Source organism: Petaurus breviceps, unplaced genomic scaffold, assembly GCF_028583685.1.
Source record: "Petaurus breviceps papuanus isolate PSGF00001 unplaced genomic scaffold, PetGlider_PUasm1.0 126, whole genome shotgun sequence".
In the NCBI taxonomy this organism is placed as follows: domain Eukaryota; kingdom Metazoa; phylum Chordata; class Mammalia; order Diprotodontia; family Petauridae; genus Petaurus; species Petaurus breviceps.
Window position 1 is genome coordinate 76810098 of NW_027185655.1, and position 25054 is coordinate 76835151.

General features: G+C 37.5%; 1 protein-coding gene across 3 annotated transcripts in view; it reads left to right on the forward strand.

Annotated features, from left to right (window-relative positions):
• LOC138168224 (probable ATP-dependent RNA helicase DDX60) overlaps window positions 1-25054 on the forward strand; it is a 177548-nt gene that overhangs the window by 39544 nt on the left and 112950 nt on the right. For 2 of the 3 annotated variants that reach the window (XM_069097259.1, XM_069097277.1), the window contains exons 8-14: window positions 5600-5752; window positions 10852-10993; window positions 11556-11711; window positions 14094-14199; window positions 14788-14903; window positions 16949-17106; window positions 18501-18753. In XM_069097259.1, coding sequence (XP_068953360.1) covers window positions 5600-5752; window positions 10852-10993; window positions 11556-11711; window positions 14094-14199; window positions 14788-14903; window positions 16949-17106; window positions 18501-18753 — 1084 coding nt within the window. The remainder of the gene's footprint in view (window positions 1-5599; window positions 5753-10851; window positions 10994-11555; window positions 11712-14093; window positions 14200-14787; window positions 14904-16948; window positions 17107-18500; window positions 18754-25054) is intronic. The other variant, XM_069097269.1, reaches the window with a different exon arrangement.

Consider the following 25054-nt stretch of genomic DNA (forward strand, 5'->3'; position numbering starts at 1 on the left):
GTGCAAAAGTGCTTGTGATCACTCATAGAACATGGTACAGGACAGGGTAACAGTAAACACACCTCTCCTTAGATCATACTACATTGGAAGAACCAAAAACTTACACGTCCCCAGAATTATCTCTGAAAACAGCTGCACAAAAAAACCTAAAACTTGGAATAGTTCCCTCTCCTCTCTGGAAGCAGAGCCCCACTGTAGGATAGAGTTAAAAGTCAAGAAAAATGGTATAAAAAGGAACAAACAGTAGAAAAAGATCCTGATTTAAAAAAAAAGTTTTTATAGTGACAGGGAAATTCAAAATACAAACTCAGAAGGAGATAACCAAGTCAAAACTGCTACATCCAAAGTCTCAAAGAAAAATATGAATTGCTTTTAGGCCATGGAAGAGCTCAAAAAGAATTTAAAAGTCAAGTAAGAGAGGTAGAAGAAACTTTGGGAAGATAAATGAGAGTTATTCAAGAAAAATTTTTTTTAAAAGAGTGAATAGTTTCTTTGAGGAGGCACAAAAACTACTGAAGAAAATACCTTAAAAACCATAATAAGCCAAATGGCAAAAGAGTCACAGAAATTCAACAAAAAGAAGAATGCCCTAAAAAGCAGATTGGTCAAATGGAAAACCATATACAAAAATTCACTGAAGAGAAAAACTCCTTCAAGGTGGAATTGGCCAAATGGAAAAGGAAGTACAAAAGCTCATTGAAGAAAATAATTCCTTAAAAATCAGAATTGAGCAAGTGGAAGATAATGACTCTATGAGACATAAAGAATTAATAAAAACATCAAAAGAATGAAAAAATGGAAGAAAATGTGAAATATCTCATTGGAAAACAACTGACCTGGAAAATAAATTCAGAAGAGGTAATTTAAGAATTATTGGACTACCTGAGAACCATGATAAAAAAAGAGCCTAGACCTCATATTTCAAGAAATTTTCAAGGACCTGTACTGATATTTCAGAACAAGAGGGTAAAATAGAAGAAGTCAATTGTTACCTCCTGAAAGAGATTCCCAAATGAAAACTTCCAAGAATTTTATAGCCATATTCAAGAGCTCCTAGGTCAAGGAGAAAATATTTACAAGCAGCCAAAAAGAAACAGTTCAAATATTATGGAGTCACAGTTAAACAGTTTCTACATTATAAAATCCAAGGGCTTCAAATATTCTGGAGCACAAAAGAGTGAGGAGTACAGCCAAGAATCCCCTACCTAGCAAAATTGAGTATAATAATTCAGGGAAAAAATAGATATTCAGTATTCAATAGAGGACTTCCAAGCATTCCTGAAGAAAAGACCAGAGATGAAAAGGACATTTGACTTTGAAATACAAGACTCATGAGAAGAATTAAAAGGTAAACCAGAAAGACAAATCATAAAGGAATCAATAAGGTTTAACTGTTTATATTTCTACACAAGAAAATGATATTTTAACTCCTGAACACTGTCTCATTATTAAGGCAGTTAGAAGTGTATATAGGAGTGAGGGGGGAAGAGTCAAGATGGCAGAGTAGAAACAGGACTTCCACAGAGTTCTGGCTCTCACCTCCTCCAATTCATGTAAAAGGGGACTCTGAACAAACTTTGGAGCTACAGAACCCACAAGATGACACAGAGAAGCTAACCTCCCACTGAGGACAGCCCAGCAGACTGTCAGGAATCGGCCAGCACAGTGCTCTGGGAGCCAACTCCAGCCTCACAGAGACTGAGGGCCTAGGGGTGGCCCTTACCAGCTGCCAGCTGGAGGGACTTCAGATCGCCAGCAGCAGTAGCTGTTTCCAGAATTACCAACACATAGATGTGAAGGACAAAGTGAGAGGTCAATGCTGTGTGGACTTTGGGACCCAGTGGTTGGGAGTGCATTGGCTTCTGGCCCCACAGTGAGAAGTCACTGAGGAGCTGCCTGGACACCCACAGCCACATACCAGCTTCAGCCTCTGGCCTGCAGAATGTAGGGGGACCAAGAAACCAGTCTGAGGGGTAATTGCTCTTGCTTGGATCTGGATTGCGGTCTAGGGTGGAGGTCCTGGGGTGTGTGACCAGCTTGCCAGAGCATGTGAAGGCTTTAGAGAGGGCATCCAATTAATATCTCAGGCAGCTGAGAAAACCCCAGCGTTTGGAATGAAGCTCCACTATCTGGTGGCAGATTCCTATTTGTGACAAAAAGTCCAGGGGTCAAGTGATTGAGTGGTGACATGACCAGGCAAAGGAAGCAAAGCAAACAGAAGATTCCAACATTAGACTCCTATTTTGGAGACAAAAAGAATCAAAGCATGGAACAGGAGGAAGATAGTGAACTCAGAACTCCTGCACCAAAAGCTTCAGAGAAAAATACGAGCTGGTTAACAGGTCATAGAGGACCTTAAGAAGCAGATAAAAGAAGTGGAGGAAAAAAAGTGGTAAGAGAAATGAGAACGATGAAAGAAAATTATGAAATGAGAGTCAAAAGACTGACTGAGGAAAATAACACCTTAAAAAATAAACTAACTCAAATAGCAAAGAGGCTCAAAAAAGCAATGAGGAGAAGAATGCCTTAAAAATCTGAATTTGCCAGATGGAAAAAGAGTCTCAAAAGCTCACTGAGGAGAATCATTCCTTCAGAATTAGATTGGAGCAAATGGAAGCTAGTGACTTTAAGAGAAATCAAGATGCTGTTAAACAGATCCAAACAACGGAAAGAATAGAAGGCAATGTGAAATATCTCATTGGAAAAATCACTGACTTGGAAAATAGATCCAGGAGAGATAATTTAAAAATTATTGGACTACCTGAAAGCCATGATAAAAAAAGAACCTAAAAATCATCTTTCAAGAAATTCTTAAGGAAAATTGCCCTGATATTTTAGAGCCAGAGTGTAAAATAGAAATTGAAAGAATTTACCAATCACCTCTTGAAAAAGATCCCCAAAAGAAAACTCTTAGGAATTTTATAGCCAGGTTCTGGAGTTCATCACAAACCACCAAGAAGAAACAATTTGAACATTGTGGAAACACAATCAGTATGACACAGGATCTGGCAGCTTCTACATTGAGGGATTGAAGAGCTTGGAATATGATATTCCAGAGGTCAAAGGAGCTGGGATTAAAACCAAGAATCACCTATCCACCAAAACTGAGTATGATGTTTCAGGGGAAAATATGATCATTCAATGAAATAGAGGACTTTCAAGCTTTCTTGATGAGAAAACCAGAGTTGAATAGAAAATTTGACATTCAGATACAAGAAGCAAGAGAAGCATGAGAAGGTAAACAGGGAAAAGAACTCATAAGGAATTTATCAAAGTTGAACTATTTACATTCCTGCATGGAAAAACAATAATTGTAGCTTATGAAACTTTTCTCAGTATGAGGATAGTTGAAGGGAATATAAATATATGTATATATATACATGTATGTATATGTATATATGCATATGTGTATGTACATACATATATATGTCTATATAGGAGTCTACATGGGTGTATGAATACATATGTGAGTGTATGTATATATGTGTATAGGTATACATAGACAGAGGGCTCAGGATCAGTTGAATAGAAAGGGATGATACTTAAAAGGTAAAATTGAGAGGTGAGAGAGGAATATGATGAGAGGAGATGGAGAGAGACAAAATGGGGTAAATTATCCCATATAGAAGAGGCAAGGGAAAACTGTTACAATGGAGTGGAAGAATAGGAAGGCAAAAGAGAATCGGTCAACCTTACTATCATGGAATTTGACTTAGGGAGGGAATGACATGCACACTAATTAGGGTATCTCTCCCTACAGGAGAGTAAAAGGGAAGGGGATGAGATGGGGCGGTGATGGAGGGGAGGTCAGGTTGGGGGGGAGGGTACTTAGAAGCACCCACTTTTGAAAAGGGACAGGGTCAAAGTAGAGAATAGAACAAGTGGAGGGAGGGATAGGATGGAGGGAAATATAGTCAGTCTTTCACAGTATATCCCCTATGGAAATGTTTTGCATAGCTACACATGTACAGCCTATATTGAATTGCTTATCTTCCCAGTAAGGGTGGGTGATGAGGGAAGAAGGGAAACAATCTGGAATTCAAAGTTTTAAAATCAAATGTTTAACATATATATATGTATGTGTATATATATATGTACACACACACACATATATACATATATAATTATTTTAAATGCAACTGGGAAATAAGATATATAGATACTTGGGGATGGAGATTCTTCTTGTTCTACCTGAAAGTCAGAAGGGGTATGGGGGAGGATATAGGAGAGAGCAGATTGGGAGAGGGGGTATACAGTGGGATTGCTGTTTTGGTGTAGGGGAGAGATGGGGAGAAAATTTGTAACTTAAAATCTTGTGGAAATAAATGATGGAAACTAAAAATAAACATAAAATTTTATTTTTAAAAATAGCTCTTTAAAATATCAAAAAATCTGTGTTTATCTCTAACCAAAAATTATTGGGTGAAAGGATATGACCATTTATGTAATTTTTACAAAGTGCTGTGAGATTTCTTTACAAACCACAGCATGAACCACAAAATTCTATAATTTTTTAATTCCATCAGCTATGTTTAGGTGTCTTCCACAACTTTTATAAAACTGAGTTTTTTTGCTTTAAATTCTTTTTGATAATTTGTTGGTTGTGAGGTGCTACCTCAGCTCATTTTAAGTTGTCAATCCTTGGCAATTATTAAGGTTTACTTTTTCTTTAAAAATCATTGCCTGGGTGGTGGCTAGGTGACATAGTGAATAGAGCACTGGCCCTGAAGTCAGGAGCACCTGAGTTCAAATAGGACCTCAGACACTTAATACTTAATAGCTGTGTGACCTTGAGCAAGTCACTTAAACCAAATTGCCCTTCAAAAAGCAAAAAAAACAAAAACAAAAAACAAAAAAGGAGAGAGAATCATTGACTGTTTAGAGTTGCTTAATGATTAGAGATCATGTAGTCCATGGACTCATTGCACTTTTTTTTGTGACATGGACCCCAAGGCAGTTTTTTGATAACTTTGGACTCCTCTCTGAGTAATGCTTTTAAATGCATAGGACAACATACCTAAGATTACAATGGATATCAATTATATTGAAATACTGTTATCAAAATACTAAATATAAATAAAAAAAGCAAATTCATGAATTCTAAGTCAATAACCCCTGATGTTGTTCAACTTTCCCCCCAGTGTCGGCATTCTTTTAACAATTTCCCTAACAGCTTAATACAGTTAATGAATCCTTCCAGTAATGGAGGGCACACTCATTGCCTTATAAAGATTAATAGCTCTAATTGTTCGAAAGTTCTTCCTTATATTAAGCTTTAGAATTGTCTAATAAAGGAATAGCTTTTCCAGGCTCAGGTACAACCTATTGTCAAGCAACTACAAAGTCAAGATTTCTGTTCAGAGATTGAAATGTTCAGAAAAGTTCCTTGGAAAGTTCATGATCTGTGTATTCTACCCACCATCTTTGCCATCTATCTCTAACTTTTTAATACCATGATTGATTTGAAATGTTCACATAACATTTTGAAACAGATGAGTGCTACTGAGATGGAAAAACTGTCATACTTCCATGACAGTTTTATGACTATTCTGTTGCTATTCTCTGAACTAAATCTTGATTATTTTTTGATTTTATTCAGAAACATTTGGCATCACTAGAGGAAGTTGAAGATCTGTGCAGAATGTATTGCCTCAGTGTGATATTGCTGCTCCATTTGCCTCTTTCTCAGAGAGCTTGTGTCAGATTCATCACTTCTTCCTGGAAAAACTCTATTTCTACATTCTTGAAAGTGGTAAAGTATTGGAGTTTGAAATATATTATCTTGTTATTCTATTTGTACTTATTAGAAAACACTTTTAAATAGATCCATTTGGACAGCATCAGCCTCTTGGCAAATATTTCCTATTCATAAGGATAAGAAGAGGTTTTTGTTGTTGTTGCCTTTGTTTTCTAAGATTTAAGATTTCAGAATGAATTATTCTAGTTATTACCCACTTTATAGAATTGTAGTGAGGAATGCATTTCATAAATCATAAATCAAAATTGCTTGGTTTTTTTTAAAGCAATTGGGGTTAAGTAACTTGCTCAAGGTTACATGGCCAGTTATTTTGTGTGGGTGTCAAGTATCTGAGGCCGGAACTGATCCCAGGTCTCCTGATGCCAGGGTAGGTGCTCTTGCTCGCTTCGCCACCTGGCTGCCCCAAAATTGCTGGTTATAGGTCTGTGTTGAAAGGAAAATTCTTTGTTTGGGCTTTCACTATGATTAAGGGCCAAAACTCAGCACAAAGAGAATTAAAAGTTTATTAAAGTCTATCAAGGTAGCAACACATTGACAGACTGATCACTGGGGACCAGCAATGGTTTTACAGAAAGAGGAGACAGGCTTCTCAGCTCCTCCCCAGGCAGGAGTACTTGACAATTTTCAGGTACAAACAGGTAGAGATTATTCACTTATTAAGTGATGAATATGAGGTAATGCAAAGTTACAGACTGAGTAATGCTTTCCCCCAATAGTGATTGATAAGCAGTTCTGGGAACAATAGGTTACTGAGTCAATCTCTAAATTTCAATAATTGTCTACAGACCATTCCTTACAATTCTTTTTTACAAAGAAAAGTAACTACCATGTTTCCCCAATAACAAGACACTGTCTTATTAAATTTTTTGGACAGAAAAACACCAGAGGGCTTATTTTCAGGGGAGGGCTTATTTTAATGAACATTGAAAGCAATTTTAATAAACAGGTAAATGTGAACAAAAAAATGTACCTTTATTCAATAATGATCATGTCATCTTCTTCAACAACATCGTCATAAGTGTCCATACCCTGAATTCCATCCTGGATGTCTTGCGCCTCCATTTCCTTCAGAAGAAGTGGACCCAATCTGTCATGTCCAGCAATATAGCTCTCTTTAAATAAATATGTCTTGTCCAGGTAACCTGCTCGTAGTGCCTTGGCAACACAGCTGTCAGTAATTTTATCCCATGACTTCTTCACCCAAGTCACGACTTCTTGCAGACAGGGCTTCACAAAGTTTCCATGCTGATTTCTTTCCATTCTATTTTCAATGTGGTCATTGACTTCCATGCGCAAATGGTCCTTGAATGGCTTGTTTATTGCAATATCAAGGGTCTGAAGATAGGCAGTCATTCCTGCAGGAATCATTACTTGATCTATTCTTCTCTCTGCAAGGAAGTTCTTCATTTCTTTAGTGCGGTGAGTGCTGGCTGAATCCCAGACTATCAGACCTCTTTGGTTACCTCGCATAACAAGTGGCAGCATTAAATCAACCCACTTTCTTATAACGGCTTGTGTACACCAGGCTTTTTCAGTTTCAAGAATGTTAATGCCAGATACACGTTCAATCTTATCTTTCTTGCCCTTACTGATGATTAGAGGTGTGGCTTTCTTTCCATCCAAACGAATTGCCAAAACACAGGTGACCCATGCACTTTCATAGCCAGTGGTGGGAAAGTAGATTGACATTGCACCCCTGTGAGGAATTGTTGTTTGAGATCCTTGTCCCATAAACACTGCAGTTTCATCCATAGCAATCATATTGCAGGTTTGGTATTTGGAAATGTCGATCCTATCAATAAAGGACTTGAATGCAAGTGCACGTTTAATAACTTCAGCATCTTCCAGCTTAAACAGTGTTGATCTTCTTAGGGACAGTTCATACCATTGAAGGAAACCGTCCAACCAGTGTTGTGATGCTTTGAATCCTTCTGAGACCATTTCAAACTCTGGTGCCATTGAAAGGGCAAATGCTTGAATATCAGCCCTGCGCACAACCAAGGCCTTTGCTCTCCTGTCAGCAATCCATTCACCAATGAGGATCTCCAAGTCAGGATATAAGGGCTGCCGACCTGATCCAGACCTGCGCTTTTCCCATTTCCCTCATCCACCTGTTGATTGAGGTTATTATAATCTGCTCTCCATTTTCTGACCATTCGAAGATCCAAAAGTTTTTCTTTACAGAAAACTGCAAGATTCTTGCCACGTGACTCCTCTACAATTGCTTTTTTATACTCAACAGTATAGCTCTTCCTTTTTGTACTCATGTCTGGGGGTCAAAACAGACAGAATAATAAAATTATGACCATCAGTCCTTCTTTTCGCTCCATGATGCCCCCTGAATTCTTCTTTTTTCCTCCATCATGCCCTTTTTATCCTCCATCATGCTCCCTCACTCCCGCTTACATACCGGGTTTTTATGTTGTCCTGCCTCAGCTCTCCTCTGCAGCACTGCTCTCAATGGCGCCAGCAAGCAAATCACTGGGGAAGAACAGGATGACGCGCTCACTGCTGCAGCTCTGATTGGATGCAGCTCGGAGCGTGGAATGTGTTTCACCGGGGGGAGGGGGGGATGGTGCATACAGAGGGTACCGTAATGTAGCGTGTAGCACAGGGGATCACCTTCACTACAGTAACAATCTCAATAGGGCTTATTTTCGGGGGAGGGCTTATTTTAGAGGAATCTTACACAGTAAGGGGAGGGCTCATTTTCGGGATAGGTCTTATTATCGGGGAAACACGGTATAGGCCATGTGGATTCCATTTATTTATGGAGAATTCTCTACTTTGCCTGGTTACAATATTTTTCCTGGATGTGATGAGTAGAATGGGGCCAGGGTCTAAGCAGAGAAAGCATAGCTTGCTGGAAAGAGTAGTAGAATTTGAGACTAGGGTGCAAGGAATGGTTGATGATTTAATGCACTGTGTGATGAAGGATTAATGAGTTCACCTCTATGCACCTTAGTTTCCTCATCTCTAAAATCAGGAGGTTGAGCTAGTTGATCTTCAAGGTAGGTCCCTTCCAACTCTTAAATCCTGTTACCATCCTATGATTCTTCTCTTCAAGGCAAAGAGTCACATGGGATATTTCTGGACAGTATTGCTTTACCCCCCTACCTATTCCATTAGAATACGAGCTCTTTGAGGGCAGGGATGGTTTTTGCTCTTTTATTTGTATCCTCAAAACTTGACACAGAATCTCACAGTAGCACTTACATGCTTAATAAATGTGTTTTGCTTCATTGATTCTTAATATAGATGTATAGTTTTTTATCAATAATATTAGTTGACATTACTTAAAGATTTGCAAAGATCTTTATGTATCTAATTTCATTTCATCCTTTTAACTTTTGAGTTTAATACCATAGAGACTATTACCAACCTCATTTCAAAGACAGGGGTACTGAGGTTCATGTTGGGTAATTGACTTGATGATCAGACAAATAATAATGGTCATGGGCAAAGTTCAAACTCATCCTTCTTGATTGTAAGGTCAGCATTCTTATCACTACACTATGGCAGTTCCTATTAAGATACATAAATAGTGAAGATGGTAGAGTAAGAGCAGAGACTTTCTTGAGCTCTTCCCCCAACCCCTCCAAATACCTGTAAAAATGACTTTAAACAAATTTTAAAGAATCCACAGAACCCTCAAAGTGACAGAATGAAGTAAATCTATAGCTTAAGAAAACCTGGAAGGCTGATAGAAAGCATACATCTCACTGGAATGGAAGCAGAGTGCAGTGTGGCATGAGCTGTGCTGGCATAGACAGGGCCAGAGTAGGCCTCAGGGAACTAGCTCACTGGCAGCTGTGGCAGTTTCCAGGTTTCTCAATCCACAAACACAAAAGACAGAATAGAGGGTCAGTGGGAAAACTCTGTGGGAACTGGGTGAAAGAGGAGTGTGGTCTGGCCCCAGCCCTGAGTTGGTGGAGGAGGTGGTGGCAGTGGCAGTAGCAGCTGTTTCCAGAGCTCTGGGCCCACAGATGGTGGGGAATCAAGTAGCTGATACTAAATCTCTGAAGCCTGGGACAGTAACCCCATCTCCACTAGAAGCAGAGACCTACCTTGACAAAGAAATTCAAGTATTTTGCTGGGAAGATGAGCAAACAATATAGAAAAGTCAGACTATAAAATATTACTTTGGTGACAAAGACGATCAAAACCTACAACCAGAAGAAGACAACAAAGTCAAAGTTCCTGCATCAAAAGTCTCCAAGAAAAATATGAATTGGCTGCAGGCCATGGAAGAGCTCAAAAAAGAATTTGAAAATTAAGTAAGAAAAGCCAAGGAAAAAATTGGGAATAGTAATGAGAGTGATGCAAGAAAATAATGAAAAATGAGTCAACAGCTTGCTAAAGGAGACCCCCCAAAATACTGAAGAAAATAACACCTTAAAAATAGACTGCCTCAAATGACAAGAGGTCCAAAAAGCTGATGAGAAGAATGCCTTAAAAAGCAGAACTAACCAAATGGAAAAGAAGACCCAAAAGCTCACTGAAGAGAATAATTCCTTAAAATTAGAATGGAACAAAGAGAAGTTATTGTCTTTATGAGTGATCAATAAATTATAAAACAGAACCAAAAGAATGAAAAAAATTGAAGACAATCTCATTGGAAAAAACACTGACCTGGAAAATAGATCCAGGAGAGATAATTTAAAAGATACATAAATAGCTTTTAGCAAGTTACTATTCTTGCTTGTGCCTTCTTTTAGCACAGAATTTAGATAATCCTTAGAATCAATATGATATAGCAGATAGAAAGCTGGTCACAGATTTTGCAAGACCTGAATTCAAGACCTATCTCTGATATGGAATAGGATTTATGGCTCTGGGAAGGTTAATTTACATCTCAGTATCTCAGGCAACTTTTTGAGAATCTAAGTTTCAGAATAGGTATTGATTTACATTAGTAGAAGGAGTTTTATCCCTAGGAATTCTGTATAACTGATAAATTTTAGGCCCAGGAGAGAGAGAGAGGGAGAAAGACTGAGACAGAGAGAGACCAAGAGAGACAGAGAGAGAAGAGAATTCTATTAATCTGCCTTTAAAAAGAACAAAAAAAATTGACAATTTATTTTCTATTTCAGAAAAAGTGGTGTGAATTTTTTGTTCTAAGGAATTTGGATAGTTCAGAAACATGGAATGTGGATTTAACTCATATTTGTGATATAAATGATGACTCATTGTGGAAGAATATTGCTTATTACTATGAAAGAGAAAGCATTCAAGGTACTACCTTAATGTGTTTTTTTTTTTGCCTTGTGTTTTCAGCATCAAATATTCCCCCCTTTGTTGATTTGTTTACTTTCATTTATTTATATTCATGCATTTTGTTGTATGGAATCCTCAAATATTTTCTCCTTATTCAGTGAATTGTCACTTAAAAAAAGATATAAAATCAGTTCAGTAAAACCAACCAACACACTAGCCATTTCTGATAGCTTATGAGTATACTCAACATTCTGTACCCATATTCCCTCACTTCTTCAATGAATGGATTATAAGAGCAAGAAATTAAGGTTCAGTTTCTCCTCTCTGCCCTGAAATCCATAGAAAAATTCTCTCCCCCCTCCCTCTCTCTCCCCTTCTCCTTCCTTTTTCCCATCCCTCCCTTCCCCCCTCTCTCCCCTTTCCATTTAATAAGTCTTTATATTGTTTTCCTATTTCTGCTTACTTTCACTCTTTATCAGTCTATATAATCATTTCCCCTGTTCCTTCAAATTCTTCAAATTCATTGTTACTTATAGCACAGATGATACCCATCTCCTAAAATTTATTTTTGGTTGTATAGGTTTACATTTGGACTTGGGAAAAGTCATTGAGGAAGATTATAAAGACTTGTGGAGTGCTGTGTCACATCTGGTCAGAGAGTTTCATGTAGGACCACCATTGCCTCTGCGAGTTACAACCCAACTTTTCCTTCAAAGCGAAAGTTCACCAATTAAAGGTAATATGCCCCCAAAGTAATTTTAAACAAGTCTAATGCTGAAAACCTTTTGGAAACAACATTTTTAACCTTTATGCACAATCAGGCATACTTTTAACCCCCCACTGTTAATCTTTTAATTAAATTTTACTTAATATCATTATTGTGACAAAAAGGCCTTAAAAACAATTTTCATAAAGCTTATGATACAGTTCATGTTGTGCAAGCCTCAGGTTCCTAGGTAGTAAGCCCTTTAGGAGGGGAAACCAAGTTTCTTTTATCTCCCCTTAAGCACTTTCGTTTGCACACAGAAATTGCTTATGCCCCCAAGGGTTTAGTGTCCTTCCTTCCTCTTTCAAATTGTTTCAAATTTCCTTTGCTTATATTTTATGCTTCTTTATCTGTGCACATGTTATATTTCCCAAGTAGAATATAAGTTTCCGGAGGGCTGGGTTGTTCCTGTCTTTGCATCCCCAGTGCCTCAAGAATCCTTTGCACTAAGTGCTTAAAAAAACTTATTGAATTCAATTGGGACATGGTTTTTGTTCAGTGATGAAATGATTTGTTGAAGTTCACCAAGAGCATAGTCACATTTTTGGGAGGTTTTTTCTACTGTTTGTTCTTGTACTAATGAAAGAAGTAATTGTGTTACTTTCATGTCAGAATGCTCCTTCTTGTAAATGACAAAGACTATGTAGACACATAATAAATAAATATTACAGGCATAGAAAAATGAAATCAAGTTTGGTGTAATGAGAATAAAACGATTTGGCTCAATATTCACTGCTCCACTTCCAAGCCCCTTTTCTTTAATTTTTTTCTAGAAATCTGAATATATAGGAGAACTGAGTGTATCCCGCTGTAGGTGCATATTAATCTCTTGCTGATTAAGATCATAGAGGAAAAACAATCCATTAATGACTAGATATTCTGGCAAATCCGATAGAAATTTTACAAGTTGCACGAGATTTTTGTTGACAAAATTTTAAAGAAGCCATTGCAGAGATACTATATGGAAACCTGGGCAGAGAACCATAAGGAATACTTAGAAATGAAATGGTCCAACCACCTCATTTTCCAGATGAAGCAGAGGATTCAGGGGATAAAAGTAACTAGTCCCTTCCTGTTTCGCATTCAAAACTTTTTGTAACCTGCCTTCTTCCTACCATTCCAATCTTACACCTTATTTCCTGTGGCCACCCACTCCCAAATCTAGGATCCAAATAACATTGGCCTCCTTGCTATTCCTTACACAAGAAACTCTATGTCCAGACTAGGATTTTCCACTGGCTGTCTCTTATGTCAAGTATACTCTCTTTTGGGGTGGCTAGGTGGCGCAGTGAGTAGAGCACCAGCCCTGGAGTCAGAAGGACCTGGGTTTGGATCTGGTGTCAGACATTTGACACATACACACAAAAAACTAGCCGTGTGACCTTGGGCAAGTCACTTAACCCCAATGGCCCGACCCCCCCTCCAAAAAAAAAAAAAGGATACTCTCTTTCTTCATTTCTACCTTCTTGTCCCAGCTATAATCTCATATTCTACAAGAAGCACCCCCCTTAATGCTAGTCCCTTCTTTCTACTGATTATCTGTAATGTGTCCTGAATATATCTTGCATGTACATAGTTTTCATGTTGTCTCCCTCATTACACTGTGAGGTCTTTGAGAGTGGGGGACTGTCTTTTGCCTTTTTGGCTTTTTGGAGGGGGGGAAAGCAGGGCAATTGGGGCCAAGTGACCTGCCAAGGTCACACAGCTATTTGTGTGTGTATGTGTGTGTGTGTGTTAAGTGTCTGAGGCCGGATTTGAACCCAGGTCTTCCTGACTCCAGGGCTTGTGCTCTATTCACTGTGTCCCCTACCCCCCTCTGCCCCCCCATTTTTCCTTTCTTTATATCCCCACTTCCTGGTATAGTGCTTGACATGATGTAGGCTCCTAATAAGGCTTATTGACTGACTAATGAGAGAGTAGCTTAGCTGGGACTGAATATGAAATCTTCCAACTTTACAAGTAACTTAACCACTCAGTTTTAGTCTGCTGGAAAATGGGGATAATAATAGTACTTATCTCACAGGATTGCTGGGAGGATCAAATGAAATAACATAGGCAAATAATTTTGCAAACTTTAAAGGGCTAAATAAATCCTTTTTTTTTTTAAGCAATTGGGGTTAAGTAACTTGCTCAAGGTTACATGGCCAGGTGTTTCTGGGTGTGGTGGTGCTAAGTATCTTAGCCCGGATTTGATCCCCAGGTCATCCTGACACTGGGGCTGGTGCTCTTACTCGCTGAGCCACCTGGCTGCCCCTAAATAAATTCTACTTATTATTATGTAATGTTCTTTCCACCTTACCATATTGGATGTTTGTTCATATCATATTTGCTTTTCTTCCTCTTATGTCCAAGAAGAATCTCAGGAAAAGATGCCTAACTTGGGCTTTATTCCAGTGACATCACCAATAGTTAGGAACTTTGTGGGAGACACCCTGGATCAGGTGCCTTTTCTAAGCAGGTAAGAGGCTGAATGTCACACTTACTAGAGGGGTGTGCCTATAGTAGCATATAAATACTTCTTCAATTAATGACTGATTTTCCTGTTTCTGTCAGTGAATATGAATGTCTGTTCCCCATGCCTGGAACACTCTCCCTTTCCCACTCTGAGTACTGATCTCCCTGGTATCCTTTAAATCCCAACTAAAATCCCACCTTCAACAATCATGATGTCTTCTTTAACCCTTCTTAATTCAAGGGCTTTTCCTGTTTTAATTATTTCCTATTATTTTGTATATAGTTGTTTGCCCTTAAGGTTGTAAGTTCCTTGAGGGCAAGGACTATATTTTGCCTCCCTTTGTATTCACAAAGCTTAGTGTCTGGCACATACCAGACACTTAATAAATGCTTATTGAATTGAATATGAATGAATGAGATATGAGCATTTCTAGGTGGAAATGCTTGTGGTGTCCTTGTTTATGGTCTTAGGATGACATGCCTTCATATATATATATATATATGCTCATTCTACTAAAATGCTGCAATACTTCAGAGATCATTGTGCTCTGAGGACATACTCTTAAAATTATATGTATTTTATATCTCTTAGTGATGACCCAGTTGTAACTTCCCTGGTCAAATACAAGGAGTTTCATGAACTTGTGCACTGGCATTCTCATAAGCCTCTTAGTGACCATTATGAGAGGACAAAGTGTTTTACAAATGGTGAGCTATGTGTTTTAATTGAAATAAATTGAGCTGTTACCTTTGATGTAGCATGGGTATGAAGGGCCTATTCCAATCCTAATACAATTGTGATTCTGAAGGTGAATGATATGCTTTATGCTAAATTGGGTCCACTCCCCTACTCAGAAATTCCAAAGGTTCCTGGTTGTCTCTAAAAGCAAATACAAACCCCTTTCTTTGGAATTTAAAGCCCTCACAATTTGGCCTCAATGTATCTTTACAATCTTTAATAAATATTATTCCTTATCATGCAGTCTACTGTTTAGTCAAACTGGCTTTCTGACTGCTTCTCAATCACAACAATCCATTTTTTGCTACCTGAATTTACACTGGCTGTTTCCATGCTTGGTATGCTCTCCATACCTTTCTCTCACCTTTGTTTTTTGGAGTCTCTGGTTTCCTTTAAGACTCAGCTCAAGATCAATCTTCTATATGAGGTCTTCCTGATCACCTTCTGCCCCACTTATATCCCCCACCCCAGATGTTAGTACAGCGCCCTATCAAGTCTATTGTTGTCTATTTTGCATTTTACATACACATGTATACACATACATGAATACACATATACATGTGCATGTACATATATGCATACACAGATATTTACACACAAATACATGTGCATATATTTATTCTTACATACTTGTACATATTTTGTTCCCCTGATACAATGGAAACTCCTTGAGCGTGTGAACCATTTCACTTTTGTCTTGTAACCCCAGTGCCTGACACAATGCCTGGCACACAGTAGGCACTTAATAAATGATTGTTGATTGATTGCAGAAATTCTTTGCCCTTTCTATATGGCCCTTTCTATATGCAGATGTGCATACTACTCTGAATACAGATAAAGTGTGAAAAGAGATAGAGATTATTTTATCCAGTTCTTTCATTTTTATAGATGAAGAAATTAAAGACTGAAGAAAGGAAATAACTCTCTTAATGTCACAAAGCCAGTAAGTGGCAAAGTTGCAGTTAAAACCCAGATCCTGGACACAAAAGTCAGCATTCTTTACATTAAACAACACAGATTTGTTGAACATTGGTGTAAAGATATCTATTTTCTTTGCATAAAATATTTGTGACACAGAAATTTATGATATCCAGAACATGTTAAAGACAATCAAGTTAAATGACTTATTTGATATGGGCTAATAGCATGATGATAGAAAGCACATTAGATTTGGTTTTGGAGATTTTAGGTTTGAATCCTGGTCTCCCCACTGGGCTCAGTTTCTTCCCTCTACACCATAAGAATGTGGGAAAAATTATCCTTTCCCGTCATGGAATCTATGAAATTGACCTTCAAAGCCTGATTAAAACCTTGTAGTCTAACAATCACACAGTCTATTAAATGTATCATTCTTTAATGTCATTGACTTATATAGTTGATTATATTGTTAGTAGAGGGAGATGGGGTGGTACCGTGGAAAGAGTCCATTAAAAACTCTGGAATCTGGGGTTTACATCCCTCTTCCCCATTCTGATATTTACTATCTGGTGTACATTAGGGAAGTTGCTTAACCTTTCCGGTTCTCAGTTCCTCATCTGTAAAAAGAGAGGGTTGGATTAGATGAACACTGAGGTTCTTTACAGGTCTAGAGCTATAATCCTAAGACTTGGCATTTATATTTATATCCTTATCAGATCATATATCTAGAACTAGATGGGACCTCAGAAACCACTGCCCCTTCCCCACATCATTTTAGAGGTGATGAAACTCTTAGTCCAAAGGAAGTTGTTGCCTGAAATCAAAATCAAGCAGGTGGCAAGCTAGTTTTATTAACAGGCATCTACCTGAACCTAACCACATCCCCTCCCCCCCCCAATTAATTCAGAGAATCTGGCAGTTATGGTTGGCAATCTAGGATTGGTATATATATGTTACTATTTGAAAAATGAAATAAGCCCCACTGTATATGTATGTGTGTGTAGGGTAAGGAAGGTGGGTTGGAAAAAGGTTGTTGTTAAAACACAAGTTAGTAAATGAATAAATAATGTTTACTGTCTTAAATCTTTTTTTAAAGGAAAATCTGATAATGGTCGCAAAGCAATACAAAAGTTACAGACTTTTCAACAGCTTTTTGGAAACTCTATAGAAGGCACTACTTCCAAAATCATCGTAACTCAATCTGTTGCACCAAAGAATGATTTTGTTGCAGCAAAGAAGAACAAAAAATCACATGTACGAATTATAAAACCATTTTATTTAATGCTTATCATTATAATACCTTTTATGTGTTTTTCTCCTTGACCCTTATCCAGTATTGAGAGGTTCTTTGTTTTTTGCTTGTCCATGATTTTCTTTCTTAGGTGGGACTATATTTGCATTTTTAATGTTTTACTTCTTTGAAAATCTAGCCACATTCTAAGATAAATTTAATATATTGAGAATTTGGGGATTGAGCAATTATGGGACTGGATTAAAAAATGTAACTTTAACTAAGGTTAAAGAAATTGTTGTTAGTTTTCCTTATATTATTTTTATCTAGAATCAGAGGGGTGGGAACTTCCCCTAGAAACTGAAGATTTCAACCTGTTGACAACTGTTAATTACTTGCCCAGTGAAATATAGTTAGTATTAGAGGCAGGGTGTAACCTCTGACTTTATCTCTCTCTGTGTGATGTAGCATGCTACTTTATATATTGATGACAGAATATCTCATCATAAAATAGGACAAAAGTGGCTACTAGCAACCTAGCTGTAAAATTGATATTTATTGGCTGTCTAAATTGTTTGGGATTCTTATCAAATGCTACCATGTTTTCCATCACTTCACTAATGCCACTGCTGAATTAGAAGGACACATGAGAATTCAGTGTCATTTTTAGACTTTGTTTCATGGGTTAAGGAATTAATTGTCAAAGGCCAAACTATTGGTGAGGATGCTTATTGACTGATTGATAAAAAGATAATTTTGTTGATTTGTTCAGCAAAAGCTAGATTGTCCAGATTTGTACTGGACTTGCTTGGATCTGTGACAGTGGCGGTCACGAGCCTTGCAGTAGGAGCAGAGAATATAGATGCTAGGGAATGCTCAAGGCATAGGGAATAATAGGGTAAGAATGGTAAAACAAGGACAAATGTATAGTGGAAAGATGGCCATGGAATCTAGGCTGAGTTAGGAGTCCAATGATATAACTGGTAATGGTCTTCCTTCTTATTTTATAGAGAGGAAGCTAAGGCAAGCATAAGTTAAATGACTTGTGTCACATGACTAGTAAGTGCCTGGGGTCAGATTTGAACTCAGGTTTCCATGATCCCAGGCCTGGTGCTCTACTCAGTGTGCTACCAAGCTATCCTTAGAATCCATAGTTTCCTTTAAAAGTCAGTTGGAACTTCACCTTCTGTAAGAGCCCTTTCCTGATTCTGCCAACTGCTAGTTTCTTTCACCTTAAGATTATCTTGCATCTTTTCTGCACATCTACATATTTATATATTATCTCTCCAATGGAATGCATGCTCATTGAGGGCAAGGATCATTTCACTTTTTTTCACTGTATCCCCAGTGACTATCACTATGTGTGGCACATAATAGGCTTTTAATTAACTCATTAATTTATTGAATGTATTGGTAGGAGAGTAAAGCTGACATCATTATCAAAGAAAACAGCAATCGACTCCTTGCCAAAGAAGAACAGAAAGAAAGTGAGCGATGGAAAAACCTCGCATCTTCTATTGAAGGGGAAATGAAAGAGAATTTTCATTCTGGAATAACAAAACTGGAAGATTTTCTGAAGACTTGTAAAAGCAACTCGGTGAAATTTAAGATAGAAATGGTAGGACTGAATGCCAGCTTAAATACATGGAGAGAGCACTGCCAAGGTGAAGGTATATAACTTTAAATTTTGTAATGCTATGTATTTGTAGTCAGTATGTACATGTGAGACAACAGCAAATATTTGAACATGAATGAAAAACAATATTAAGATTTTGATTCTACTTTTTCAGTCACTGATTGTCATGGAATCAAAAATTTCAGTGTTGGAAGGAACATCAGTGATCTTTTCATCTAGCTCACAGTTGTGAAAGAATTCACTGCATTAGCAGTTCTCACATTTTTTAGTCTCAGTATCCCTTTACTCAGGATCTCAAAAAACTTTTGATGTTTATGTATAGATATATAAAAATATCTATTGATATTTAACGCACTAAAAATTAAAACTGATACGTTTTAAAAAGATGTGTTAATTCACTTATAATAATAATAAACCTGTTATATGTAGACATAACTTTAAAAAATGAAAACAACTATATCCCTCCCCCCCAAAAAATAGTATGAAGAGTGGCAATATTTTACATTTTTTTCAAATCTTGTTAATGCTTGGGTTAGTAGAAGTTAGAAGGTTTCTCATGTCTGTTTCTACAGTCAGTTTTGGTTGAGAATTTTAAGAAAATCTGGCCTTACACAGGTAAGCAGGTGGAAAAGGGCAGAGTATTATAATAAGCAAACAATGTGTTGGTATTGTTATGAATGTAATTTTGATCTTTCAAGAGTCTTGGGAACCTCAGTGGGTCCAGGGACCACACTTTGCTCTACAACATGTCCATTAAATAGCCATTCATTTTTTTTTCTTGTAGATTTCCAAGGAAAGGTGATCCCTTACCTCCCATTCTAACTTTTGAATAAGCAGCTATAATAGTTAGAAAGTTCTCCTTACTGTACATCATCTGCATTGGCCCCTTTGGAACTTCCACCAATTTTTCAAAGGTTTCTCCTGTGGCACTAAGCAGAGGCAGTCTAATCTCTCTTGCACATGGTAGCCCTTTACATACTTGAAGACAGTTATTCCCTTCTTAAGTTTTCTTTTTCTCTAGGCTAAGTATCCATAAGTCCCCCCAAGAGCCGCTGATCTTTTGTGGGTGAAACACTTGAGACCTTCCACCATCTTGGTTGTCCTTCTCTAGATTCTCACTTGTATATCAATGATAATCCTACAGTGTAGCGCCAAGAATGGAACACAATATTCCAGATATGTTTTAACCATAACAGCAGTATTTCCATATTCATAGCATCATAGGACTAGAGATCTAGAACTCTGAGAGATATTAGAAGTTGCTTGTCCCAATCCCTTCATTTCACAACTGAGAACACTGAGGCCTAGAGAAGTTAGGTGATTTACTCAGAATCATGCAGGAAGTAAGAGTGGGACTTAATAAAATCTTATTATGCCGAATTCAGTACTCTTCCAATGGCAATTCTTATTAGCTGTAACTAATTGAGACACTCTTTGATTCTCAGCATTTTCTCTGGCTGTGCCCCATGCCTGGAATGGCCTCTTTCTTCATTTCTGTCTTTGGGTTTCCCTGGCTTACTGTAAATCCCAACTAAAATCTTTCCTTTTATAAGAAGCCCTTTCTAATCTCATTTAGTGTTAATGCCTTCCCTCTCCTGATTATTTTCTATTTATCATATATATGCATACACGCATAGTTCTGTTCATGTTATCTCATCTGTCAGATGGTGAGGACACCGCATTTTGCCTTTTTTATATTTCTAGAACTTAGCACAGTGCCTTGCACATAGTAGGTACTTAATCCTCAATCAGTAAGTGAAATTGTTTTTACATCTCTATGTATCCCAGTTCTAAGCATAATGACACATAGTAGGTACTTAATAGATGCTTGGTGACTAACTCTTGATGGAATTGATGAAAACCAGGAGAGGACCAAACACAGATTCCTTGTTGACACTCTGCTACAGACCTTCTTCAATTTAACTGATGACCCTTAATATTACTTAAGTGCCTGCTATTCAAGTAGCTCCAAATCTATATCTGTATTATCGTTCACCCCACATCTTTATATCTTTTCCACAAGAATAGCATGAGAGCATCTATCAAATGCTTTCTTCAAATCTAGCTACAATGTTTACCTTATCTAGTTGATGGGTAACTTGCCAAAAAGAAAGTAAGATTTAGTTTGGTGTGATCTGTTCCTGATGAAGCAATGTCTTTGTCATAACTGCTTCATTTTCTAGATCGTAGCTGACCATCCCTTTAATTAAATATTCTGGACTTTTATTGTTTCACCCTTTTTATACCAGCCATGTCTTTCCATTATCCTTTATTACACGACTCTAACGAGATCATGGTGTTGTGATATTTGAAGCCATAAGATAAAGTGTAGAAACTAAAGCAGAGTTAAAAGTTGGTCGTTACTGTAGTGCCAGGACTCCATCATTATAATCATGTAGGTTATACACTAAGATCTGTAAAGGACATTGAGGTCATCACATTCACCCCTCCTTATTGAGGGATAAGGGAATATGGGTGGGGGAAGCAGAGCCAAGATGGCAGAGAAGAGACAAGAAGTTGCCTAAACTCTCCCTAGTTTCCTTTGAAACAACTTGAAATAAAATCTCAAAATGAATTCAGGAGCAACAGGAAGCACAAATGGATGGGATAAAATAATTTTCCAGCCCAAGATAGCTTAGAAGGGCTGAAGGAAAGTCTGTCTTATTTGGGTAAAAAGGGAGTGCAGAAAAGAGCAGGCAGTGGCCAGGCAAGCCAGTGGGAGCCCTTAGCCCCAGCACAGATTAGCAACCAAAACCCTGTGGTCCTAGCTCAGCAGCCCAGAGGCACAGCAGACTAGCTGGCATGTCTCCTGCCCTGGTTGCTAGCCCTGGAAACCCCAGTGCAACATGTGGGATTAGTCCAAGTGGTCTAAGCACAACAGTTGAATTGCCAGCCCCAGAGGGGCCTGATGCAGCAAGTCATGGATGAGGCCCCTGTTCCCAGTACGAGAAGCTTGGGACAGTCCTCCTTATGCCCAAGGAGTATAGTTCAATTTTAAAAGTCATGAAATAGGTTGTAAAATGAGAAAAAAAAACACCATAGAAAGCTACTATGGTAACAGGGAGGAAGATTAAAACACAAACTCAAAGAGGACAACAATGTCAAAATGCTTACATGCAAAGAAAGCCCTAAATAAAAATATGAATTTGTCTCAAACTCAAAAAGTCCTGCTGGAAGAGCTTGAAAAAGGATTTTTAAAATAAAATAAGATGGGTACAAGAAAAGTTGGAAAATATACGAGAAAAAAAGAGTTAACAGCTTGGTAAAAGAAGCACAAAAATTCACAGAAGAAAACAACTCCATAAAAAGTAAAATTAACCAGATACAAATGAAGGTACAAAAAAAGCAATTAAAAAATAATTACTTAAAAATTAGAATGGAGGAAATAGAAGCTAATTACTCTATAAGACATTAAGAAAAAATAAAACAAAATCAAAAGAATAAAAATAAGAAATACTTATTGAGACTTAGTCTCATCTGTAAAAGAAGAATAATGATAATGCCTACCCTCACAAGGCTGTTGTAGTGATCAGATAGATACAAATTGCTTTGTAAAATTGAATGCACTATATAAATGTTAGCCTTTATAATTATTAGCTCTTATAGAAGGCAAAGTTGAGGAAGAAAGTACTTTCCTGGTATGGGAAAAAACCTGTTCAAAGCAAAGTAGCAGAAGATGGAGAGCTGAGGCCATAAAATAGCAAATAGGACAACTTGAGCAGAACACAGAGTATATTAAACCTGAAATAGTCCAAGAATGTGAACTAGAGCCAGATGTTTGTGTTGTATTGCTTGGAAACTTAGAATGACTGTTGGATCTGTAGCAATGTTCACAGATGAAAATGACAGGAGAGCAGCAAAGAAATAAGAACTTTCCTTTTCCTTGACTTTTTCAGGGCAATCATAGGAGACAAGTGAGAGACCAGTCAAACATCATGGAATTTTGAGCTCACATAGGCCAAAGGATTGTACGTTTTGGTCTCACTGGAACCTTAGAGGCCAACTAGTTTAACCCTTCCTCATTTTGCAAAGAAAAGAACTACTGCCATTTTTTGTTGTTTCCCCATTTAGAATGTAAGTTCCTTGAAGGCAGGGATTGTTTTTGCTTTTTTTCCCCTTTTTTTTTATTCCCGGCCCTTAGCACATAATAAGGAGTCAAACAATGCTTATTGATTGATTAATTGATGTCAGAGACAAATAAATTGTACAAGATGACACAGGGCATAAATACATAATGAATCTAAGCTCCAAGCCCTGTGTCTATTCATGTTCAGTGATCTTGGTTGATTGGTTGGTAGTTGGTTGTTGCTATATTTCTTTGCAGATGATATAATGGTATACTTAGGGCATCCTAGAAAACTAACTAAACAACTGCTTGAAATAATTAACTTTAGCAAGCTATAAAATGTAAAATAAACCTAAATAAATCATAAGCATTTCTATGTATTATCACCAAATCCCAGAAGTTAAAGATGCTTTACCAACTAAGTTGCTTACCATCTAAGGAGGGAAAAAATTTGGAACTCAAAATTTTATAGAAAATGAATGTTGCAGCATTTAGGTGGCATGGTGAATAGAGCACTGACCCTGGAGTCAGGAGGACCTGAGTTCAAATTTGGCCTCAAACACTTAACATTTACTTAGCTGTGTGACCTTGGGCAAATCAGTTAACCCCAATTGCCCTTCCTTCCCGCCTCCAAAAAGACAAAAAAAAATGAATGTTAAAAATTTCTTCACATGTAATTGGAAAAAATATATAATACTATTTAAAAGAAAAGAAACAGATAAAGAAATGAAGACTCAGAGCAGTTAAATAATAACGTCTGACTTCAGACAGTGTATAAGCAGCTGAACTAGAATGAAGCCCATGTCTCGGTTTTTCAAAGCTAGTGTGTTTTTGACTGCACCACAAATAGCTAGCAACAATTCTGCCTTTTTGCTAAACAAATGTAAACAGAACAAGTAGGATAAAAAATGAGACCAAAATAGTGACCAAACCTGAATTAGAACTATGATTCTATCCTTTCTTATCTGTGTGATCTTGGGCAAGTTATTTAACCTCTCTAGGCTTTAGATTCCCTATCTGTAAAGGGGGAGAGGAGAAAGGGGTGGGTGGGTAGACTAGTCTACTTCTAAGGTCTTTTATAGCTCTAGTTATCTAGATCCTAGTATTCTATGTCTAGTCTTTCGCTTCACTTTATACTTGAAGAGGTATGACTCAATGCCAGTTCTCCAAAGTCACTGTGAAATAGGAATTTAACTTTTGAATTCAAGATTTCTGTCTTCATCCATTTGATACATACTCCTCTTTATCTCACATTGGTCCAAGATGAAATATATTTTTTCCATGAGTAGAATCACGACTAGGTTCACAGGAAATGAGCACTTTCTGAACTTCACTGAACTTTCATCACTGTACAGCAATTTATTCACCTCTGATTGACTCCATAGCAGCTGTTTCAAACCATATTTACCCCTTTCCAAGTGGTCAGCCATTCCTGAGACCTTCAAGCCCCCTTAGAAGATGGACCTCACCTCATATTCCTTTTTTTTTTTTTTTAACATTTTTATTTGAAGTTTTGAGTTCCAAATTCACTTGATATTTCAAAGAGAAAACAAGGGTCATTGGTTACAAACTATGTTATAGTTATGATCCTTGATACATTAAAGCCTCTGTGTCCTCCCCTATTTTCTCTCCTCCTTCCCTTCAGTCTCGGAGGATTTGATGATCTTCCTCATTGACAGCAAAAAGCTTATACTTGTACCCTTGATCCTATTCTCCCCCATCTCTTTTAGGAGTGACTAATATGTTCCCTATTACTTCACTCCACTTCTTCCTGATCTTTAGGAACTATGAGAATGATGCAAGGGTTTAGTTGGAGAAAAATGGAGATGGATGGAAATATTTGATTTTGACATTGTGCAGGGATATTTGCACATACTCATCAAAAAATGATCCTTTTGCCTAAATAGTTTTAATCTACCTACCTATATACTTTCTCCACTTCTACGGCATTGATACTCTGTCACCAGACTAATGTTAGAACTACTTTTCAACCTTCTCTATTTCTTCTCCCCAATATATCTGCTGACTCCTAGTCAGGTTTGTCTCTTTTTTCCAGAACATATTCTGCTCATAAATCTTTTCTCACAATCCCTTGAATGCTTTTCTGTTTCCCTTCTATTTAATGAAATCCTACTCTCAAAGGGTCAGCTCATATTCTTTCCGCCCTCCTTACCCTCAATCCTTTCTCTATAATGTCTTCTACAATTGCTACAGGACAAATTAATTTCTGAATTATCTAGCATTATTGTTTATATCCTGAATTTTTTTT